Source organism: Alexandromys fortis, unplaced genomic scaffold (genome assembly GCF_014885135.2).
Source record: "Alexandromys fortis isolate MF-2015 unplaced genomic scaffold, M_Fortis_MF-2015_v1.1 scaffold_14, whole genome shotgun sequence".
NCBI classification, from domain to species: domain Eukaryota; kingdom Metazoa; phylum Chordata; class Mammalia; order Rodentia; family Cricetidae; genus Alexandromys; species Alexandromys fortis.
This window is the reverse complement of record NW_026067910.1, coordinates 11,217,820-11,236,842: the sequence shown is the minus strand read 5'-3', so window position 1 is coordinate 11,236,842 and position 19,023 is coordinate 11,217,820. Positions and strand designations below refer to the sequence as shown.

At 33.9% G+C, this 19,023-nt stretch overlaps 1 protein-coding gene across 1 annotated transcript in view; it reads left to right on the top strand.

Moving 5' to 3' along the window:
• Positions 1-19,023, top strand: part of Trdn (triadin) — a 285,314-nt gene that overhangs the window by 258,257 nt on the left and 8,034 nt on the right. The window contains exons 28-30 of the mRNA XM_050137969.1: positions 1,881-1,907; positions 2,584-2,622; positions 18,376-18,414. Coding sequence (XP_049993926.1) covers positions 1,881-1,907; positions 2,584-2,622; positions 18,376-18,414 — 105 coding nt within the window. The remainder of the gene's footprint in view (positions 1-1,880; positions 1,908-2,583; positions 2,623-18,375; positions 18,415-19,023) is intronic.

Below are 19,023 nucleotides of genomic sequence, written 5' to 3'. Positions count from 1 at the left end.
TATGCTGAAGCTTTGTGCCTGAGCATGGAGTCAATTCAGGAAAAATTTCCTGACGAGAACTGTTGACATGAAAATATATTCTTTTAGTTCTTGTGAAACATTATATAAGATTGGTTATGTCTTTTTGGTCTATAACATCATTTAGCTTTGTATTTCTCTGTTTAGTTTTTGGATGAATGACCTTTATTATGATCTATAACATAAGAAAGCTACCATCACTGTGAGAGAGTAAATATTTGGAGTAGGCACACCATTCCTTGGTTTCTGGATCTTAGGAGAGTGTGGAAGGTGTGAGTTGCCTCATAGGAAATGCTTCTGTGTTTCTGTCATTTCTGGCCATTGTGGATCTCATGTTGGTTAGGCAGTATTTCTAGGTATTTAGTGATGGCAAGAAAGAATGGGGATGAGCTTGAAGTGGGCTCTGAAATGATCCACACGAAGGAAGAAAGCTGGTTAAGTAAAGCAGAATTCACAGGTTATGGAGGCGGAAATGGATGACAGATTTCTGCGAGTGATCTGATGTGGCGCTGAGATAATACTGGGGATTTGGAAATAGAATTAGGAGAATGAAGATACCCTGCCTGCTTCCCATGCTTGCTGCCCAGTGGTTTCCCAATTAGATACTGCTCAAGGTATTGGAGGCTAGCATAAAGAGACAGGCGGGAAGGGAGGGTGGCTCTATACAAGGGTAATGGGTATTCCTAGGAAATGGAGACAGAGAGGGAGTTCATTTTAAAGTCAAGGACCAACTTCTTTCTTGAAAGAACTATGATATTCTTTAAAAATACAACTTGATATGCCATGCTTTGCTGACTCCCATTGGAGGCCTTGCTCTTTCTGAATGGAGAAGGAGGAGGAGTGGATGAGGGGAAGAAGGTAGGTGGGAGGAGGACACATGAGAAGAGAAGGGAGGGGAAACTGGTTGGTATGTAAAATAATTTTTAAAATTTAATAAAAAAATATTGGCATGGAAAATTTCCAGTTTCAACTTCAAACATTGAATATTAAAGGAGAGGTCACTTCTTGGTTCCTGAAATACTGCCCTTACAATGGAGAAAATTGTTTCCATTTTTAGTCTGTTTGATCACTTCTGATGTAAAGAATATTACCAAAAGAAAGGGTTTTAAGTCAAAATAGAATGCTTGCCATATGAAAACACTATTTTGTTTATGAACTCATTATTATTATTATTAACATATTATAGTCATTAGTAAAAATATTTTATATCTTCCTAAACTCTAGAAGTATCCTCCAGAATTTTACAGAGGATTGATAATAAATACATATTTTCTAGAATTTAATGTATTAAGAAGTATGTTTTTATGGTTTGAAAGATTTATTTTCAGTAAATGTTGATCTTTTCATATAATTTTAAAGATAAGAAAACTTTCCGAGTAAGATTTAGAATATTATTAGTCTGTGAATTAACTAAACAAGAAAGAACAGTGTCTAAGCGATGCTACAGGTAAAGGCAAATGTCACTTTAAATCACTAGGTGCTAAGTCAGTTACTGTTTTAGTTTTCATTGCTTTTTATAGCTCCCCTTCATTGCCCATGGCACAGCATCTTATATATGGGAACTTAATAAAAGTTAATGGATAATACATGCATTTATGAGATCAAGTTAAGCATTGATGCAATGAAGTTTTAAGGTTTATGTTGTAATTTTATATGGTTTACTTTGTACCATAAATCCATTTTCAAGGTAGATATCTCATCATATTTTAGAAGTACCACTAATTTTCAAATTATTTCTTTGTCATTTTGAGCATTTTATCTATTTTGGTTTAATAAGAATATCTGAAAATAAAGTTCAATTACCTACTGAAATAAACATTATTCTCTTCTATTTTCTTCTTTTGTAAATATTTCTTCTAAAGAGGGAACATCAGAAGTCACAGACTCAGGTAAATATTTCATCTCTGAAATGAAGTAATATTTAATTGTGAAAAAACAGTTGAAACCTGTGTCTTTCTTTAACTATGTGTCATTAACAGGCCCAAGTTCTTGCTTGGTGTTCTCATCTGCAGAAAAACACATATGTTCCAAACCCACTTTTAAGGGTGAATGGAAACCGTACTTCACATTCCTACCATATATTTAGTTTCCCCTCATTATTTCTTGCTCTTGTGTAAAATACATACAAAAGAAAACCATCAGCCAGTCAACACCATAGATTGCTAATCTACTTCTACAATCTATTTTGCCCTCTCCAGGGAATTTTAATTGTTTACTTTCATTTGCTTGAGAAATTGCTATGCAACGTCAAATCTTAATTATCTACAGCAACAATGAAAATTTAGACTTTTTTCTGTTTCTATTTTGAATTTATCTTTTTAATGCTATAGTCTTGTTCTTCAAAATACATAAGAAAAATGAAAGGGCATTGTACATACAGGTAGCTAAATATAATTAGCATACTTCTTTTTATCTATAGAATGTTCCTACTCATCTCGAAATGGAACAGACCTGATTTTACCCACCTCTTCTCATGGGCTCAAGTCTCAACTTCAACTTTCCAAAAGTGAATTAAAACATTATGTTTCATAAGTTGATTATTGTATGTCATTTTATTCTCCCTAGGGAAGAAGAAAGTTGAAAAATCTGAAAAGGAAAGTAAAGGTAAACATAGCGAATTTATATGTGAATTTCTCAAAAAATAAAAGCAGTTTATGAAAATATAGGCACTACATTATTGATTATATCAAAATTTAAGTTTAACATTGAAAATTTATAGCATTCACATGATTCTTAAGTATTAAAGGAGTAGAGATTTAGAATGCTGCAAATTCTACCTGTTATTGATAAATAATCTCCATACATATGACTTTTGAATTGTGGATATTGATGACTCAAAATTCACTATCAAACTCCAGGATGTATGAATAAAAAATTTATTTAAGACCTTGATTGATTTTTTTTATCTAAAGAACACTAAAAATAAGTATACATTATCAGAAAAAGGTAAAAATAAGTCAAAATTTTGAAGCTAAACTCATTTGACTTATGTTTTATTTATATCATCTTTAAGTTAAAATTGATGTGTGTGCATTTTAAAGGCATTGCTTTGATTAAAGAAATCATTGGTGAATATGTACTGATGTCATTGTAAAAAATGACTAATGAATGAAAGATAATTTGCTAAAATTAAGCATTCATTTATTTTACCACTGCTGGACAATCTGGACACAGTATGACCATTATCCTTTCCTCTTAAAATTAAGTTTAAGTAAGGTTTCCATTAGTAAGCTTCTAGCATCATATAGTCAGGATTGGTTCTAGTATATTCATTCGGAAATTTTACAGAGGAAGTAATTGTCTAAGTAATACATCCCAGACCAAGAGGGAAGCATGATTGCCAATAATAAAAATTATGTTTCATTTATTCGAATTTGTGTGCTTATGGTGACGTGTTTTCCACAAATACGAATCCTCTAAATAATTGCATTACTACTGTAAATGTCTTTGTACCAGTAGAATGATTATCTTGTTAGTGGTTATTCTCATTAGACATTAGTTCAATATAAGATGAAATTCCTAAGAATTACCTTGAGAAAATAGTTATAATATTGCAATTTTGAATCTCATAAATTTAATATTTAAAACGAGACAATTATTTAATGCAAAGTTATTTTAAAGTTTCATATTTAAAATATATTTTTAATAAACAGTTCCCACAAGACAAGAAAATCTTCAGGGCAACAATGTGACTAAAGGTAAACTTGAACTTTATGAATATTTATATTCTCTGTTGCTATGGAAATTCATATGGTATTAGATACTATTATTAACACTAATGTTTTTAAGAAGATTTGTAGATATGCTTTTTTGATACAGACAGAAAATCTGGCAGAAAAATTAGGAAGGAAATATTATCAGTTCCTAGATTCAGTGAAATATTTTAAGTCATGCTAGAAGAAAAATATTTCTCCATTACCAAAAGCTTTAGCTGTATAATAATATCAAAGTTTATATACTTAGAGTAGTTTAAAACAGTTTCAACTGTGTTGTATTTTATTGTGAAGAAAATTATCATCACATATGTATGTCATGTCATTTATGTGTTGACTTTTAAACTAGTTTAACTTAGCAATAAACTGGAAAATGCCATCATGAAAATAGCAGAACACTGATCTTTAAAATAAAGTTATGTGTTTGGGTGATACTATCACAAAACTACAAATAAACCTTATTAATTACATAATAGAGGTGACATTATTTTAGGCCAGTCCCACCAGGATAGTAGAGAAACACAAACAAAAAGCCATTTCTTTTCTTTGTAATAAACAGGTGGTTCCTCACTGAGAGGAAGGTGAGCCCTGGTTTCCATCATGTCTCATTGTTGCTTGTTGTAGCCTGTACATTCAACAGGCAGGATGTTCCTAGATCCTTTTTGCCTTATACTTACTATAATTGAGAAGTACCATAGCATTCAGTGGAGAAGAACTGTTAATTCACGTCAAGAACTGTCAAAGCATGACTCCAAGTCACCGGGAGTTGAGAAAGCATCACTTGTTCCTTCATTTAAGGGTAGTTCACTGTATCTTGGTTTCCATTTGGGTCTTTTATAGGTTCTATCCCCTTAAACATGACAGAATTTTTAAAATAGAATTATTACTGAAGACTTTTAAGTTATTTAGTGTTGTGATTTTCTGTTTAAGACAACTCTCCCAATTAAAACTCTTTTCTTTACAAATTGTATTTCTGTTAACTGGCAATTCTCAATTCTGTATTAGAAACAGTATAGATCTCAAAATAGACAAATGTAATGCTGATTCCATTTACATTGTATTTTGGAGCCTGGTCACTTAAATTTAACAAATGGTGGTTGAAGGAATATATGGCCCATCTCCTTTCCTATGAAAAAAAGCCTATCTTCTGGCATTTTGAATAATCATCTCACTGTGTATTTTATGGTAGAAACATACAGTAAATGAGATGTACTACTTCAAATAATCATCTCTCACTGAAAGGAAAAAAGAAAAAATCCAATTTGTATGATGCATTTACAGAGTCATTAGTTTCTTAATGTAATTGGCAGCCACTTGCCTTTATTCATCTTTGAAAGGGAAATAATTCTCAATATATCTCATGTAGTTTAGAAATTATAAAGTGTGTACATAAACTTCATCATGCAAAGTAATTTTATTCAAGTTATCTGTAATTACAGTTGAACCAAAATAATTTTTAAAAGATCCTGCTGATTTTAGTAAGAGTGTTTAAAAAATTAAATTGTTTGGCAGTTGAGATGAAGAATGGCTTCTTTGAAAGCATGAATATCGTCATCTATAAAAGAGACTGCGTTTTTCAAAGAAACATTTCACAGGCGATGGAAAGCTACATTTGTTCGTTAAATCAGTAGGGAAGGAACCCACCGACATTAGATACATTTACCTAGACCATTGACAAGTGCTTCAGTCTCTTGCTTTATTATCTTAGTAAAACAATATATATATATTCTCTTTTCAGAAGAAAAACCTGCAAAGATACAAAGTAAGTATGGTATGAGTTGGCAATCAATTCATTTTAGCACATGTAGGTGGCTGCGGTACACTTAGGGAAAAGTCATCTAAAGAAGAAAATGTTCTAGTGGTTTGAGACTGTGGTCAGCACTCCATCACTTTGGGCCTGAGATGAGGTGGGGTGTCATGGTTGTGGGAACAAGCGGATGAAGAGGAGACTTTCCTCAGAAGCAGTTGACATGCAGAGAAATGGAGAGAGAGGACCACGGCAAAGATGAACTGTTGAAAGCCACAGCCTCGGTAACATCCTTCCTCTAGATTAGTGCATTGTAGTAACCTCATTGGCTACTCACACACCTGCCAGGAGCTAGTGAAGTTCTAGATGCATGTCAGTCACGTAATGTTGACAGTGTGAGCAGGAAGGTTCCACCATAGCTGTCTGCTTGCTCTGGGAAGATTATGACCTAAAGGCTGCTCCTTGGCAGAGATTACTCCAACTGGGATTTCACAAGCCGGCGTCCCTGGTCAGCAAGCAGAATAGCTCCGACTCCTTGTTTATCTGAATGCAAGAACCCTGCCTAACTGTTCTACTTAATATAATATTCACATGAAGTTTTCTGGGCATCTTAAATATCAACCTACTGTAAACAAACTTTTAAAAATTTCTAGAATTCATTGGAATAATCATATTTATTCTTTGCCGTGGTTCCTGATTTAAGAAAAACAAATCTTCGAAGATTAGGATTATCATAAGTACACTGCAACTATATTGTAATCTTTGATTTTGATACATATCTAGCAAAGTTTTTAAAAAGGTTGTGAGATTATTTTAATATTATATCTAATCCAATATGTATATCATTTAAAATATGTAATAAACATACAGGTACACATCTTTATAAAATGCAATTTTCAACTTGTTTGTGTATTTTATACTGATTTCACATGTACATTTGTAGTACCTGTATTTCAATTCCCCATACACTCTGTAGTTCATGACTGTTACATGGACTGAACAGTCTAACTATTTATTATTTATCCAATAGCTGAGTACAGAAAAGCTCATAAAATAATTAGTAAATATAACTTGTCACATTTGTCATTCAAAAATACTTTGATTGAAAACAATAAAACCTCACACAGTCTCCAGTAATTTAAAAAAGGAGAATTATTTTAAGTTTAATGAATTATCTCATGGATGGGAGGACAGGTTTATAGTTGAGCCTCGAGAACAGCCCTAGGAAACTACACTTTTCCACATTCTTTCTCTATGGCCTTAAAGCTAAGGATCACAAGAGCAGACTCCATGGAAGAAGTATTACCTAGAGGAATGGTTAGGATATGGAAGGCTGGAGAAAATTATAAAAGCGTGAGATTTGTAGAGTATAGCACACTAAATGTAGCTTCTAACAAACAATGACTACTATATCCCTCAAACGTACTTGGCATTTTTTAATGAGTTGGAGGATTAGGAGAGTTACTAGTGTGATATCTTAAATTTGTCATCATTTACTTTTCTCTTGCTAAAGGAGGTTTAAGAAATAGTTGTGTTTGTCTTTAATCCCAGCACTCAGGAGGTGGGGGCAGGCGGTTCTCTGTGAGTTTGAGGTCAGCCAGGTCTACAGGTCTACAGAGTGAGTTCCAGGACAGGCTTCAAAGTTACAGAGAAACCTTGTCTTGAAAAACAAAACAAAACAAAACAAAACAAAACAAAACAAAAAACTAAGAAAGCAGGAAAGGAAAAGAAAAGAAAAAAATAGTTGTGTTTGAAATAATTACTTGCATTTCTTGTCTGCTGGCAAACTGGGTCCTCTAAATTAACAGATTTAACAGATTAGGTTGTTTTTTTGCTTTTTTGCTATTTTGTTTTGTTGCTATTTTGTGTGTGTGTGTGTGTGTGTGTGTGTGTGTGTGTGTGTGTTGTGTTGTGTTTTGGTGGGCATGAATACTATCCATGGTGTGGAGACGAGGGAAAACATACTGACAGATAAGAAACATGTAGTTTGTGAACAAACACAAGCTGCATTATACTGCATTGCAGTGCTCATTCTGAGAGGATGCCTGAAGACCCCAGTGCTCTCACATATCAGGGCTCCCACTGATAGGACGGCAAAATGCAGAGAGCCAACTTTGCACTGCAGAGTGAAGTATTCCATGCTTCAAACAGGATTATGGATTAAACAGGATCTGCTCTGTGGTTTAGTTGTGAAGGACATTAACTTAGGATTTTCTCATGCAAATGTAGTTGTTAAGTAATTTGCTTCTATATTAAAGTAGGATGGATCACTCAGGTTTCAGTAATTCCAGGTTATCTTATAAATTTGCATGAAGCATTAATAAGATTTAGGTATAATTAAATAAGGATTTCACTAGTATAAATGTTAATGTTTATCCTGAATTTATATTTTTTTACATATGTAGGTCTGGAAATCCACCTCTAAAATAACCATCTATTAAATATATCTTCTTAAAAGAACAGAATTATTAAAAGAACTATAACAAACATATAGTATATGGCATTAATAAAATCATTAATAATTTTATGAATATTTTTACACTAAAATTTTTCAATAGCTTCAGAAATCCAGAATATCCCAAAGTAAATTTGATTTATGAATGAAGGAATATGTCATTTTTAAAATAATGGTTTTGGTATTTCTGATTCAGTTTTGCATTATGTTGTTACAACCCTTAGCCCTATTATTTTAAATGAATGAATTTATGTTTTTTTTGAAGTGATACAAAGCTATCCTGAAAGATACTTAAAAGTTAGTTGACTTCTAAAATTAATTAATATTATAAGAGATTAATTGAGTTGCCGAGAAAATTATCTTGAAATTAATTAATGGAAATATATCATCTTTTTAACTTATAAAGAAGTAAATTAGTCTTACTTCTGTACAGCACATGCCAGTCACATATCTTGTGATCCAAAGAAAATGGAACAATCTTAAGATGCAATTGTATCACAAGCCTTGATATACTGTCTACTTAACTCAACCAAATGGAATGGTGAGATTCTTGCCAATATATGTTGAATTAATTAGTTTTAAATATGACCAAAGTACAAACAAGAATTAAATGGCAGTGTAAAAACTAAGTGGCTATTAAATCTCTCCCCCTCATCTCTTGAAAGTGTTGGGGTGTAGGAGTGAGTCATCCCTGATGCTGTCAACATAAGATTTAAAGTATAACTGCCTTTGTATCATTTCAGTCGGTGACATTAGGACTTGTTCAAATCAAAAGGAAAATCAGGTCCTTCTCATTCAGAAAATAATCCCTCATAACATAAAAATGTAGGAAAGGGGTAAACAAATGAAGATTTTAAGAGAGATCATTAGGGTAGGAGAATTCTGTGGCCAGTTTACATGTCTTTCTTCCTGTGAGGCTGTCCTTTCTTTCCGCCTTTGCTCTGCTACAGGTTCAGTTCAACTCCCTTAAGAAAGTAAATGACTAAAACTTTGAACTTTTTAGTTGTACATGATTCAGGACTGGGGAGGAACTTGATATAATGCTCCAGGTGCAGATAATGAGCTCCAATCCATCACCACACATAAACATTTTGTGGTGGTACATGCTCCTGCAGCACTTAGGAGATAGAGCCAGGAGAATGAAAAGTTGGTTATTCTACTTATATAGTAAACTCAAGACCAATCAATTNTATTCCCGACTTTCACACTTTTATTACAAGCTCAGCAGTTTTTTGCCTTTGTTGAGTTCTCACTGTGGAAATGAACTACACCTGGTTAGGTAACAGAAGTCAAGGGTGTCTGCTTGGTCCCGTGATTTCAGCCCTCAAGGTGGACTTTTGTGCTTTCTTACTTTTGAAGTGGCCAGAGGTCCCTGCCCACTTCAGCAGATGATCTCAGTTCAGCATGATTCGGTCAGCGGGAGATATCTACTCACTTTGGGGAGTTTCTGTTCTCCACTCGCTCATAGACCTGATTCTTTACCTCATTTCCTCCCTCACGGGTTTTAGTCACTTAGAGTTTTAACCATTGTTTCCAATCAAGAAGTTTTGTGGGTATATGTAATTTTGTTATTTGCATGTGCTTTGGTGTCTATTTACCCATTTCTTTAATAGAGATGGAGAATATTTAAGTTCTCTTGTACTGCTGTTTTCTATTTTCATTTGTCCTATTCCATCTTAACAAAGCACCCCAGCCTCCACACCCTTCACAGAAGTTTTGTTTGTAAATTTTAACTGGCAATGGACTTGTATATGCTGTACAACACTGGGACCCACCTCTCATCAGCTGAGGTCATCGCCCCTACTTTGATCTCAGACCCAAAACAAAATGAGAGTCTTTTCTTTCTTTTTTGTTTGTTGTTTTGTGAATGAGCTCTGGGGTAGGCAATCTAGCATATTACCAGAACTATTGGTGCCTGAAAATTTTTCTAATTTTTCCCCATCTGATATTAACTGAGCAGTAATATGAACTTTTATAAAATAAAAGGAGAAACATTGTTAGTCTTAAAATCAGACTGTTTTATAAGCTAATTATATAAATGAAGTGTTAGAGTTCCTGATAACAGAATTCTAAATTTCAATGATTAGGGGAAGATTAGTTATTGGGATGGAATGTTGAAAATTGTAATATCGAAATTTTTGCTATAAAGAAATTAACATCAAATTTCTACAAATTATTTTAAGGGATAGTGATTGCTGATACAGGGGGCCTCAACTTTAGAAATCTTCACATAAAAACTGTTAAAATTTAGAAAATTGCTTAATATTTCTTAACTTCTGTAAAATTACTTAATATTTCTGGATTGACTTTAAAATTTGAGTTGCAATGATATTACTCTACGAAATTTTTGGAAATCAACTAACATAAAATATTAAAGTATATAAATACTGTTTTGTGCATAATGATCATTGGTCATTTAGTTATATGGATATATGAGTGATAATGAGGACTATGGTACTGACTATCCATGGAAACCTCCTTCTTCTCCCGCTAGGGACAGATTCCACTTTGGCATAAACATGAGCAAAACTGTTAAATGAATTACTAGGAAGAATGTGTTTTCTGCCGCTTATATTATATTTGAAAACCATTTCAAATTTTGGAGCAAGTGTAACTGAATTCGCTTTGTTCCAGAAGTTAAAAATGAAACAGTCACTTTTGACTGACATGTCCTGTGGCCTGGTTGCATGAATATCATTTTGAACATTTCTCTCCTCTTTGCTGACCCTGAAGAATTCTCTGTAAGATGTATTTGGTAAGATGTTCGCCACTGTTCCTTATTAGTCTTTGAGTCACAGGAGAATGACCTCATTCATTGATGGGTGATGTTTAGTTATTTTGACATCGCCCTCAAGACAGTCATCACACTCTAAGAGTGACAGTATGGATACTCTGAAAGGATGACATACTTTCATTCAACACCCTTGGCTTCACTGTATGATGTGTGCAAAATTCCAAATGTGAGCTGTCTCTGCATACTTTATTATTCCCTGGAGCTAAGTTCAAGAATGTTGTGTCTATTGTTCACTGTAGCAGTTAGTTTTCTTTAAATCTCATGATCATTTTTAATAATAGAATGTATAAGAGGAGCCTCTCCCTCCTGAGGGCTAAAGATAAACTATCTGCTAACTCTTACTTTGAAGCATGGTGGATGCATTGATTTCTTGGGAAAATATAAACTCATAGAATATATAATTGTATGAACCTGTTTATGCACAATTCAAAAAGTCAATTGAAAGATAATTTGCAGTATTGGATGTCTCTAGAAATACAAAGCAATGAGTTGAATTTAATGAAACAATAGGAGTGATGAAGAATGCAAAACTCCAGGCTAATTTCCTTTCTTTGTGCCTAAGATTCCCAGATGTTTAATAATGAGCATCTCTGGGAACCACAGCTATCCAAACAGTTGCTAACAGAAACAAGATGCAGTAACTGTGTGGATACCAAATGCATGCATTATTTAGGTAGATTTTATTTATTTATTGTGTTTGCTAAGAGCATGAAGAGCTGTCTGAACATCACAGAGGAAAATTATATGTACAATGGTTCATCTTGATTGTCAATTGAACTAGATTAGGAGTGCCTAGCAATTAGTAAAGTGTGTGTCTGTGTGTTCCTTGGATTTTGTTTAGATGGGATCTAAGAGAAATGGAATATGTGTCCCTGATAATGATAGTACCATTTTGTGGGCTAGATTCACACAAGAAATAAATTCAGCTATCGCAAAGTTCCTTTATTTTTACTACCCATGTATAACATAATATGATGATTTTGCCCATACACTGCAACTACTCTGATGCCCAGACTTACTCAAGCCTAGCATGATAGGGTTGGGGGATAATGAATGAAAAACTATGAAACCGGGAACAAAAATGGAGCTTTTTCATTCTTTAAGTTATCCTCTGGTGCTTTGGTTGCCACTACAGAAAGCTGACTTATAATAGACAAAATTAGCAATCTATGCTATCACTTTGAATTCCTTAGCATGTATCATCTCTCCATGCTGCAGTATCTTAATCTTCCTCATCCTACAGTGTCATCACCCCCCACCATTGTCTCAGATCAGGAAATGATAATTCCAGCTTCCTGCTCAAAGCAGAGCATGGTGGATTACTCCTGTAACCCCATCAATTTGAAAATGGAGGCAGAAGGATAAGAGTATATTGTTATCCTTAGTTACATAGCTGTCTTGAGGCCAGTCTGGGCTGCATGACACTACTTCAAAAATTTAAAAACAAAGAAACAAGCCAAAGTAAAATCCCCCTTTTTTTGACCTGTTTGTTCCAGTTCTCATTTTGTGACATCAGTCAGGCATGTTTTGTGTTCACTCTAAAGCAATGGTTCTTATCCTGTGAATCACAACTCTTCTGGGGTCAAATAACCCTTTCTCGGGGTTCACTTATGTTCATCAGTGATGTAGGAGGGTCTTCTATCTATCTGTTATTTCGTTGGTTAATTAATAAAGAAACTGCTTGGCCTGATAGGTCAGAACATAGGTGGGTGGAGTAAACAGAACAGAATGCTTGGAAGAAGGAAAGTGAGGCAGATGCCATGCTTCTCCTCTCTCGGTCAGACACTATGGAGTCAACAGCCAGGTCAGACTGAATCTTTCCTGATAAGCCACTACCTCGTGGTGCTACACAGATTATTAGAAATGGCTTAGTCAAGATATGAGAGTTAACCAAGAAGAGGCTAGATATAATGGGCCAGGCAGTGTTTAAAAGATAAAGTTTGTGTATTGTTTTTCTGGGGCTAACCATGCGGAAGCTGGGTGGGATGAAAAGCAGGCCTGCATGCACCTCATCACTACACATCAGAAAACAGATTTTATATTATGATTCATAAAAGTAGGCAAATTAGATTTATGAAGTAGCAAAGAAAATAATGTTACCATTATTTTCCACAAAATGAGGAACTTTATTAGAGGATCATAGCTTTAGGGAGGTTTAGAACCACTGTTCTAAGGGATGACCTTCCCTATGCCTCTGGTGACATATGCTCCCTGGAGCTTTCATATAGTCATACTTCTAAAATCAATCTCTCACTAATCCCTTAGCATTCCATCAGCTTTAACTCCTTACCATGTGAATAAACTCACCCCACACTTACTTCAAATACCTCATTTAAATTTCATTGCAGAATTTGGAGTTACAAATCTCCGTGACCATGTCTAGTCTTTCTGAAACATTCTACATTGTAGATATAGCACATTTTAAAAATGTTTTAACTTCTTGACTTCTTTAGTACCATATTATATCGAGACAATCTATTCCCTTAATAGTTACTTCTTAAAGAAGAGGTAGTCAACCTGTGGATTATGATCCATTGTGGTGTGTGTGTGTGGGGGGGGGAATTGAACAACACTTTCACATGGTTCACATGAGACCATCAGGAAACACAGATATTTATATTACATTTCATAACAGTAGCAAAATTACAGATATGACATTGCAAGGAAAATAATTTTATGGTTGGGGGAGTCATCAAAACATGAGAAATAAAGGGTTACAGCATTAGGAAGGTTGAGAACCACTGCTCCAGAGGCCGAATTCTTCCAATCTTAGTATTCTTTCCTCCTTTTCTCTTTTTCAGTAGAATCGCCTGCTGTGACTTTTATCCTTGCTGTCTACATTTGGATTAATGAGATTCTACATTGTTCAAAAGCTTATTCCTTACTCTGAAGTCTATGTTCAACTTCATAGTTATTTGTGATTTTGCTGGAATGTCATCTTTCTTCAGTTTTTCTTTTACTCCAAATCACCAAGAAATTTCTCCTATAACAGGCTGAGTCCTGTTCCCTGTACAATTTCACATAGACCTCAAATAGAGCTTTGGCTAATCAGCGGACCTCATCTCTCATCTAATTTCCTTACCAAATCACATTGTTTCTTTCTGTTTATTACTGGAGTTATTGCAAGCATAGTTGAATGACAGAATGAATGGTTTTCCTATTGGGTTCTTCTTCTTCTTTGTGTTAACCCAAATTATTTCACAAAAGAATCTTATAATGAATAGGTCAGTAATATAAGAAATATTCAATAGATTTTCAGTGAAAATTGATTAAAGTTGATCTTTATTTAGAAAACTCTGAGATATAGATGAAAAATTCTAAATTTGTATCACCATTATATATTTAAGAATTATTATTTTTATCTCTGACTACCCAAGTTCTTAGAATTTCTTGAAGGCCATTGTCAATGAGATGGTCTCTGTAAATACTCAGAGTAAGTTGATGGAAAAAGTAAGGTGTAGGAGGAGGCTGCTTTTTAGTTCCTAGCCAACTGGCTAGTTTACCCCAAAATAATCACACAGAAATTGTATTAATTAAATCACTGTTTGGCCCATTAATTCTAGCTTCTTTTTGGCTAACTCTTACATATTAATTCAATCCATTTCTAGTAATCTGTGTATCACCACATGGCTGTGGCTTACCAGCTAAAGTTCCCGGCAGCTGTCTCAGGTGGTGGATCCATGGTTTCTCCCTGGCACCTCCCTTCTTTCTCTCAGCATACAGCCTAGCTTTCCCAAACTAGTTCTATTCTTCCCTGTCATAGGTTCAAAGCAGTTCTTTACTCATTAACCAATAAAAGCAGCACATAGACAGAAGAATCTCCCATACCAGTAAGGCCCTAGAAGACTAGGGGCCAAGCCTCTTTTTTCTATGTTGCTTCAGGAAAGTTACATTTCAGTCTTCATTCTTTCATAGTCGTCTTCTAAGAAAGGGGATTTTTCTATGTATTTCTTAGGTGTGTTTTTAAGTTTCAGTAAAAACATAATGTAGAGTATCTGGCATAAAAATAATAATAGTTCTTATGATGTTACTGAAATGTATTTTAATGAGTACATTTTAAAAATTAAATTCTGCAAATTGTTTGTTTTAGTATTATAAACCCATATATTATGTAGAAATATACATTGTAGACAGAGACTGAACAAAAAAAAAAACACATACATAAACAAACAAATACAACACACATAGAGACACATAAGCCCCATACAGAAAATCCATAGAAACAGTAACTTGGAAATCACAATATATAAGCAAAAAAAGTTTTAAAAATTCCCAATTAAAAAAAGTTTTAAAAAGCTCAATTAAAGCATTATGAGACATATCCAAAAATATCATTTGCATTCTTTTTTGGATTGATTGTCTAGTGCTGGGCATGGGTCCTCTCTAAATGTGGTTTCTGTACCCAGTGAGAATTCATTGGAAAAAAAACCACTTTATCCTCTGTGCATGATTGTTAATTGGAGATAATTACTGAGATAGGTATGGAGGATCTTTCTCAGCACTGGGACCTCGTCTAGCTTAGACCAGGACAATACAGTATCTGCTGCCTTTCTCTCTGTGAATATATATACATATATATATTCTGGCATGTCTGGAACTCATGGTTTATTTTGTGTCTCCTTGGTGAGCCATCTCCAGTGGTGGATAGGTCCCAGCATTAGGTCTGAAAAGTTAGTGGGGAACAGAAGTGAGGAGGGGTGAAAATCTTGCACCCTGACTGACTCGTAGTCGGAATGCTTCTTTATTTATACAGAATTCAGTAAATAGAAATAGATTCATGTTGTTCCAAAATATAGATCATATAATTTTTGGTTTTAGACATGTGTTTCACTTCCTTTTGATCATCTTTAGTCATCATTAAAATACTATGACAGAATAGAATTATCATTTCCAATCATTTTCCCTCAAGTTGTTGGCATCTTTGATAAACTGAGTTATCTTTTATAATCATTCTTACTCATTAACATCATAACACAACTTTTAAGAATCCTGAGGCATATGACAGCCTGTTCTCAGACTAGTAGCTTTTGTGGCTACAATAAACCAAAACAAAATATACAAGCTAATCTAGGCAGATTGCCATGACCCAAGAAGTGTATTATTAACTCTTAAAGATTAAAGTGCCCAAGAAATATCCTCAGGCCAAAGTTGTGACAACAATTGTGCTGTCTTTTTGACTCCTGCGATTCCCATCAGATATGACGGTGTCCATCTCCCATTATTCCTGGCTCTACAGCTTTTCCACCTCCTCTTCCAAATAGTTCCCTGAGAAATGAGAAGAGGGTCTTGATGAAGGTCTCCCATTTAATACTGAGTGTGCCACAGTCTCTCACTCTCTGAACAGTGTCCAGTTGAAGATTCATTTTTGGGGACTGGCGAAATGACTTAGCAGCAAAATGGTAGTTACTGTTCTTGCAGAGGAACAGAATTCAGTTTCCAGCACCATATCAGAAAGACATCTCACAATCACTTAGAACTCCATCTTCAAGAGGTTTGACTCTAGAGCAATGGTTCTCATCCTGTGGGTGTAAAGTCCTTTGTGAGCTGAACACCCCCTTTGCAGAGGTTGTCTAAGACCATCCTACATACCATATGTTTACCTTAAAATCATAACAGTATCACAGTTATAATTATGAAGTAGCAAAATAATTTTATATCTGGGGGTAACCACAACAGGAGGAGCTGTAGTAAAGGGTCACAACACTAGAAAGGTTGAGAATCACTGTGCTAGAAGTACTGTACTCACATGGACACACACACACAAACACACACATGCAAAAAATTAAAATAATAAAAGTGAATGAATGCTTTAAAAATATAGTTAAGTTTTATTCTACTCATTTTTTTCTACTCATTTTTTTTTAATCCTGAAGAAAAGTACTGCTTCATTTTAGTTTGTGGTATGTTATAACCTACGAACTGCTATGTATGTTTTTATGGATGAGGACCTTGAACCATTTTCTTTTGTGCAGAAATTTCTTACAAGTATACAAATTCTCAAAGGAAGAAGATCTTTGCTTTCATTTAGGTAGTCTGGCATTATTTTCAAAAGATGCATACTATGTTGCTTCCAAACATCATGTCGCCACTTATAGATTTCTTTTATTTATAACTGTTCATCAGTTAGGTTAAGATTGTGGCCATTTCATCAGTATTTAAACAAGCTTGTTTAAATAAACTTTAAAACGAGTCAATTCAAACTTTAGTTACAATCTATAAAAGTGGTACAAGCAATTCTGCTCTGTTTTCTTTTTTGTTCTTTTACATAAGAGTGTTTCTTATTGAAGTTCATAATTTCTTTTCTATTAGAGAAAGTTCAAATGCTGGCCTATCTTGCCCTTTTTGCTTTTATTAGTTAAAATATGGTAGGAAAACTCTGAGTAAATAAAACAATTATAAGTACTAAAAGATTGCAATGAAAATTAAGATTGTTCCAGTATATTGCATTAATGTTGTCGCTGATTTAAAATTACTTGCACACAATTCTATATGTGCCTGTAAGTCAGAATATATAAAAGACAAAGTAATTTTCAAAATATGACTGAGTTACTGTTTATGGCTATGAGTTGTAATTGAAGTTTAATGTCTTTTTCTTAAGTTTTATTGAAGTAAAATTTGTAAAGACGAATTGTACATTTTAAGTCATTGATGTATAATTGGTAAAGACAAGTTGTACATTTTGAGGTGTACAATGTAAAGGTTTAATATACATATGCATCAGGATATAATCATTATGACTAAGCTAATTAGCATATGAATTGGCACAGTTAAGTGTTATACTAAGAAATTTACATTACAATCTGCTTTCTTAGAGAAGTGTGTTTGTGTGTGATGAGTTTTTCTGTGTACATGTGTATGTATAAGGCATTGCAGGTGTGCGCATATACATGTTGAATCTTCAGGTCCATTTCAGGTGTTTTCTTCCATAGCTCCCCACCTTGGCTTTTGAGGCAGGGTCTTTTACTGACCCTGATGTTTTTGTTTTGTGAAGACTAGTTATCAGAAAATTCCAGAGGTTTTTCTATTTCCCCATCCCCGGGGTTAGGATTAGAGATATGCATGTGCCATTGCACCTGATCTTTGTTGATTTAGAGCATCCAATCTTAAATTCTCATGTTTCTTTTTCTCTAAATACTTGTCACTATTTGATAATGGCCATTCTGACTGATGATGTGATGTCTTATGATTTTTATTTCATTTTCATGATAACTAATGAGGTTGACCCCATTTTTAATGTTTCTGTTTACCTTGTGCATATTTTTTTAGATATTATTAGTTGGGCTATTTTTTCTCTATAGGTATACGACTTATTTATTATTTTTATATAGTAATCTACCATGTCTATGGTTTACAAATGTTTTATATCATTTAAGGTGTCTTTTTAATCTCTGAATTGTTTGCTTTGTTGCTTAGAAATTTTAATGTGATGTGTCCCGTACTTTGATGTGATGTGTCCTGTACTTTGCCCCTCTGTTTTTGGAGCAGTTCAGTGCTGTCCCTTTACACCCATTTCCCAAATCAGAATGCTTGAGCTAGAAGCCACATTTAGATTAGTGACCTGTAACTCTTAAAAACCCTTAGGTAGAGTGTTTTCCTTTGAACAACAAAAATCATTTAGACTGAATTACTTTTCATTTTTGTTCTCTAGAAGATTCCAAAGACACACCAGCTTCAAAGAAAGGAAAAGGTGAGTTTGTTTTCTTTCGCTCATTTACACACTTTCTCTCAATGATGCAACGTTTTTCTTTTTATTGCTTGTTTGTTTTAGTTTAATCTTTTGATACAATTATTGGAATTTCTAGACCATATTGATGTGGTTAAATTATTTTTTAATAAATTTATATATTTATGAACTATGCATTTTATGATATATTAGAAAAAATAACTGAATGTTATTTAAAAGTAATCATCAGGTGCATTTTTGACTAATTTGCAGAAACATCCTTTAAAGATTATCATATTTAAAGGTAACTTTATCAAGTAGGGAAAAGCTATTATTTCATCAAGAATTACTCTTAATTAAGAAAAAAGTCACTTAGAGTAAAGCTGTCTCATAAAGGGAGAAAATAGGAAAGCAAGAAAGGGAAGATAAGACCTGAAAAACAAACATATATACATACATACATATACACACATACACACAAAAATCACACTGACTAAAGAAAAAACCTTTCCTGTTAGCATTCATCCCCTATAACCTTTTCCACTATTTTATTTTTAGAGTTCTCCAGAGACTATTAAAACATGCATCATTTCTTTAAGAGAATACATGCCAGGAATTCCTTCAATTTTTTTT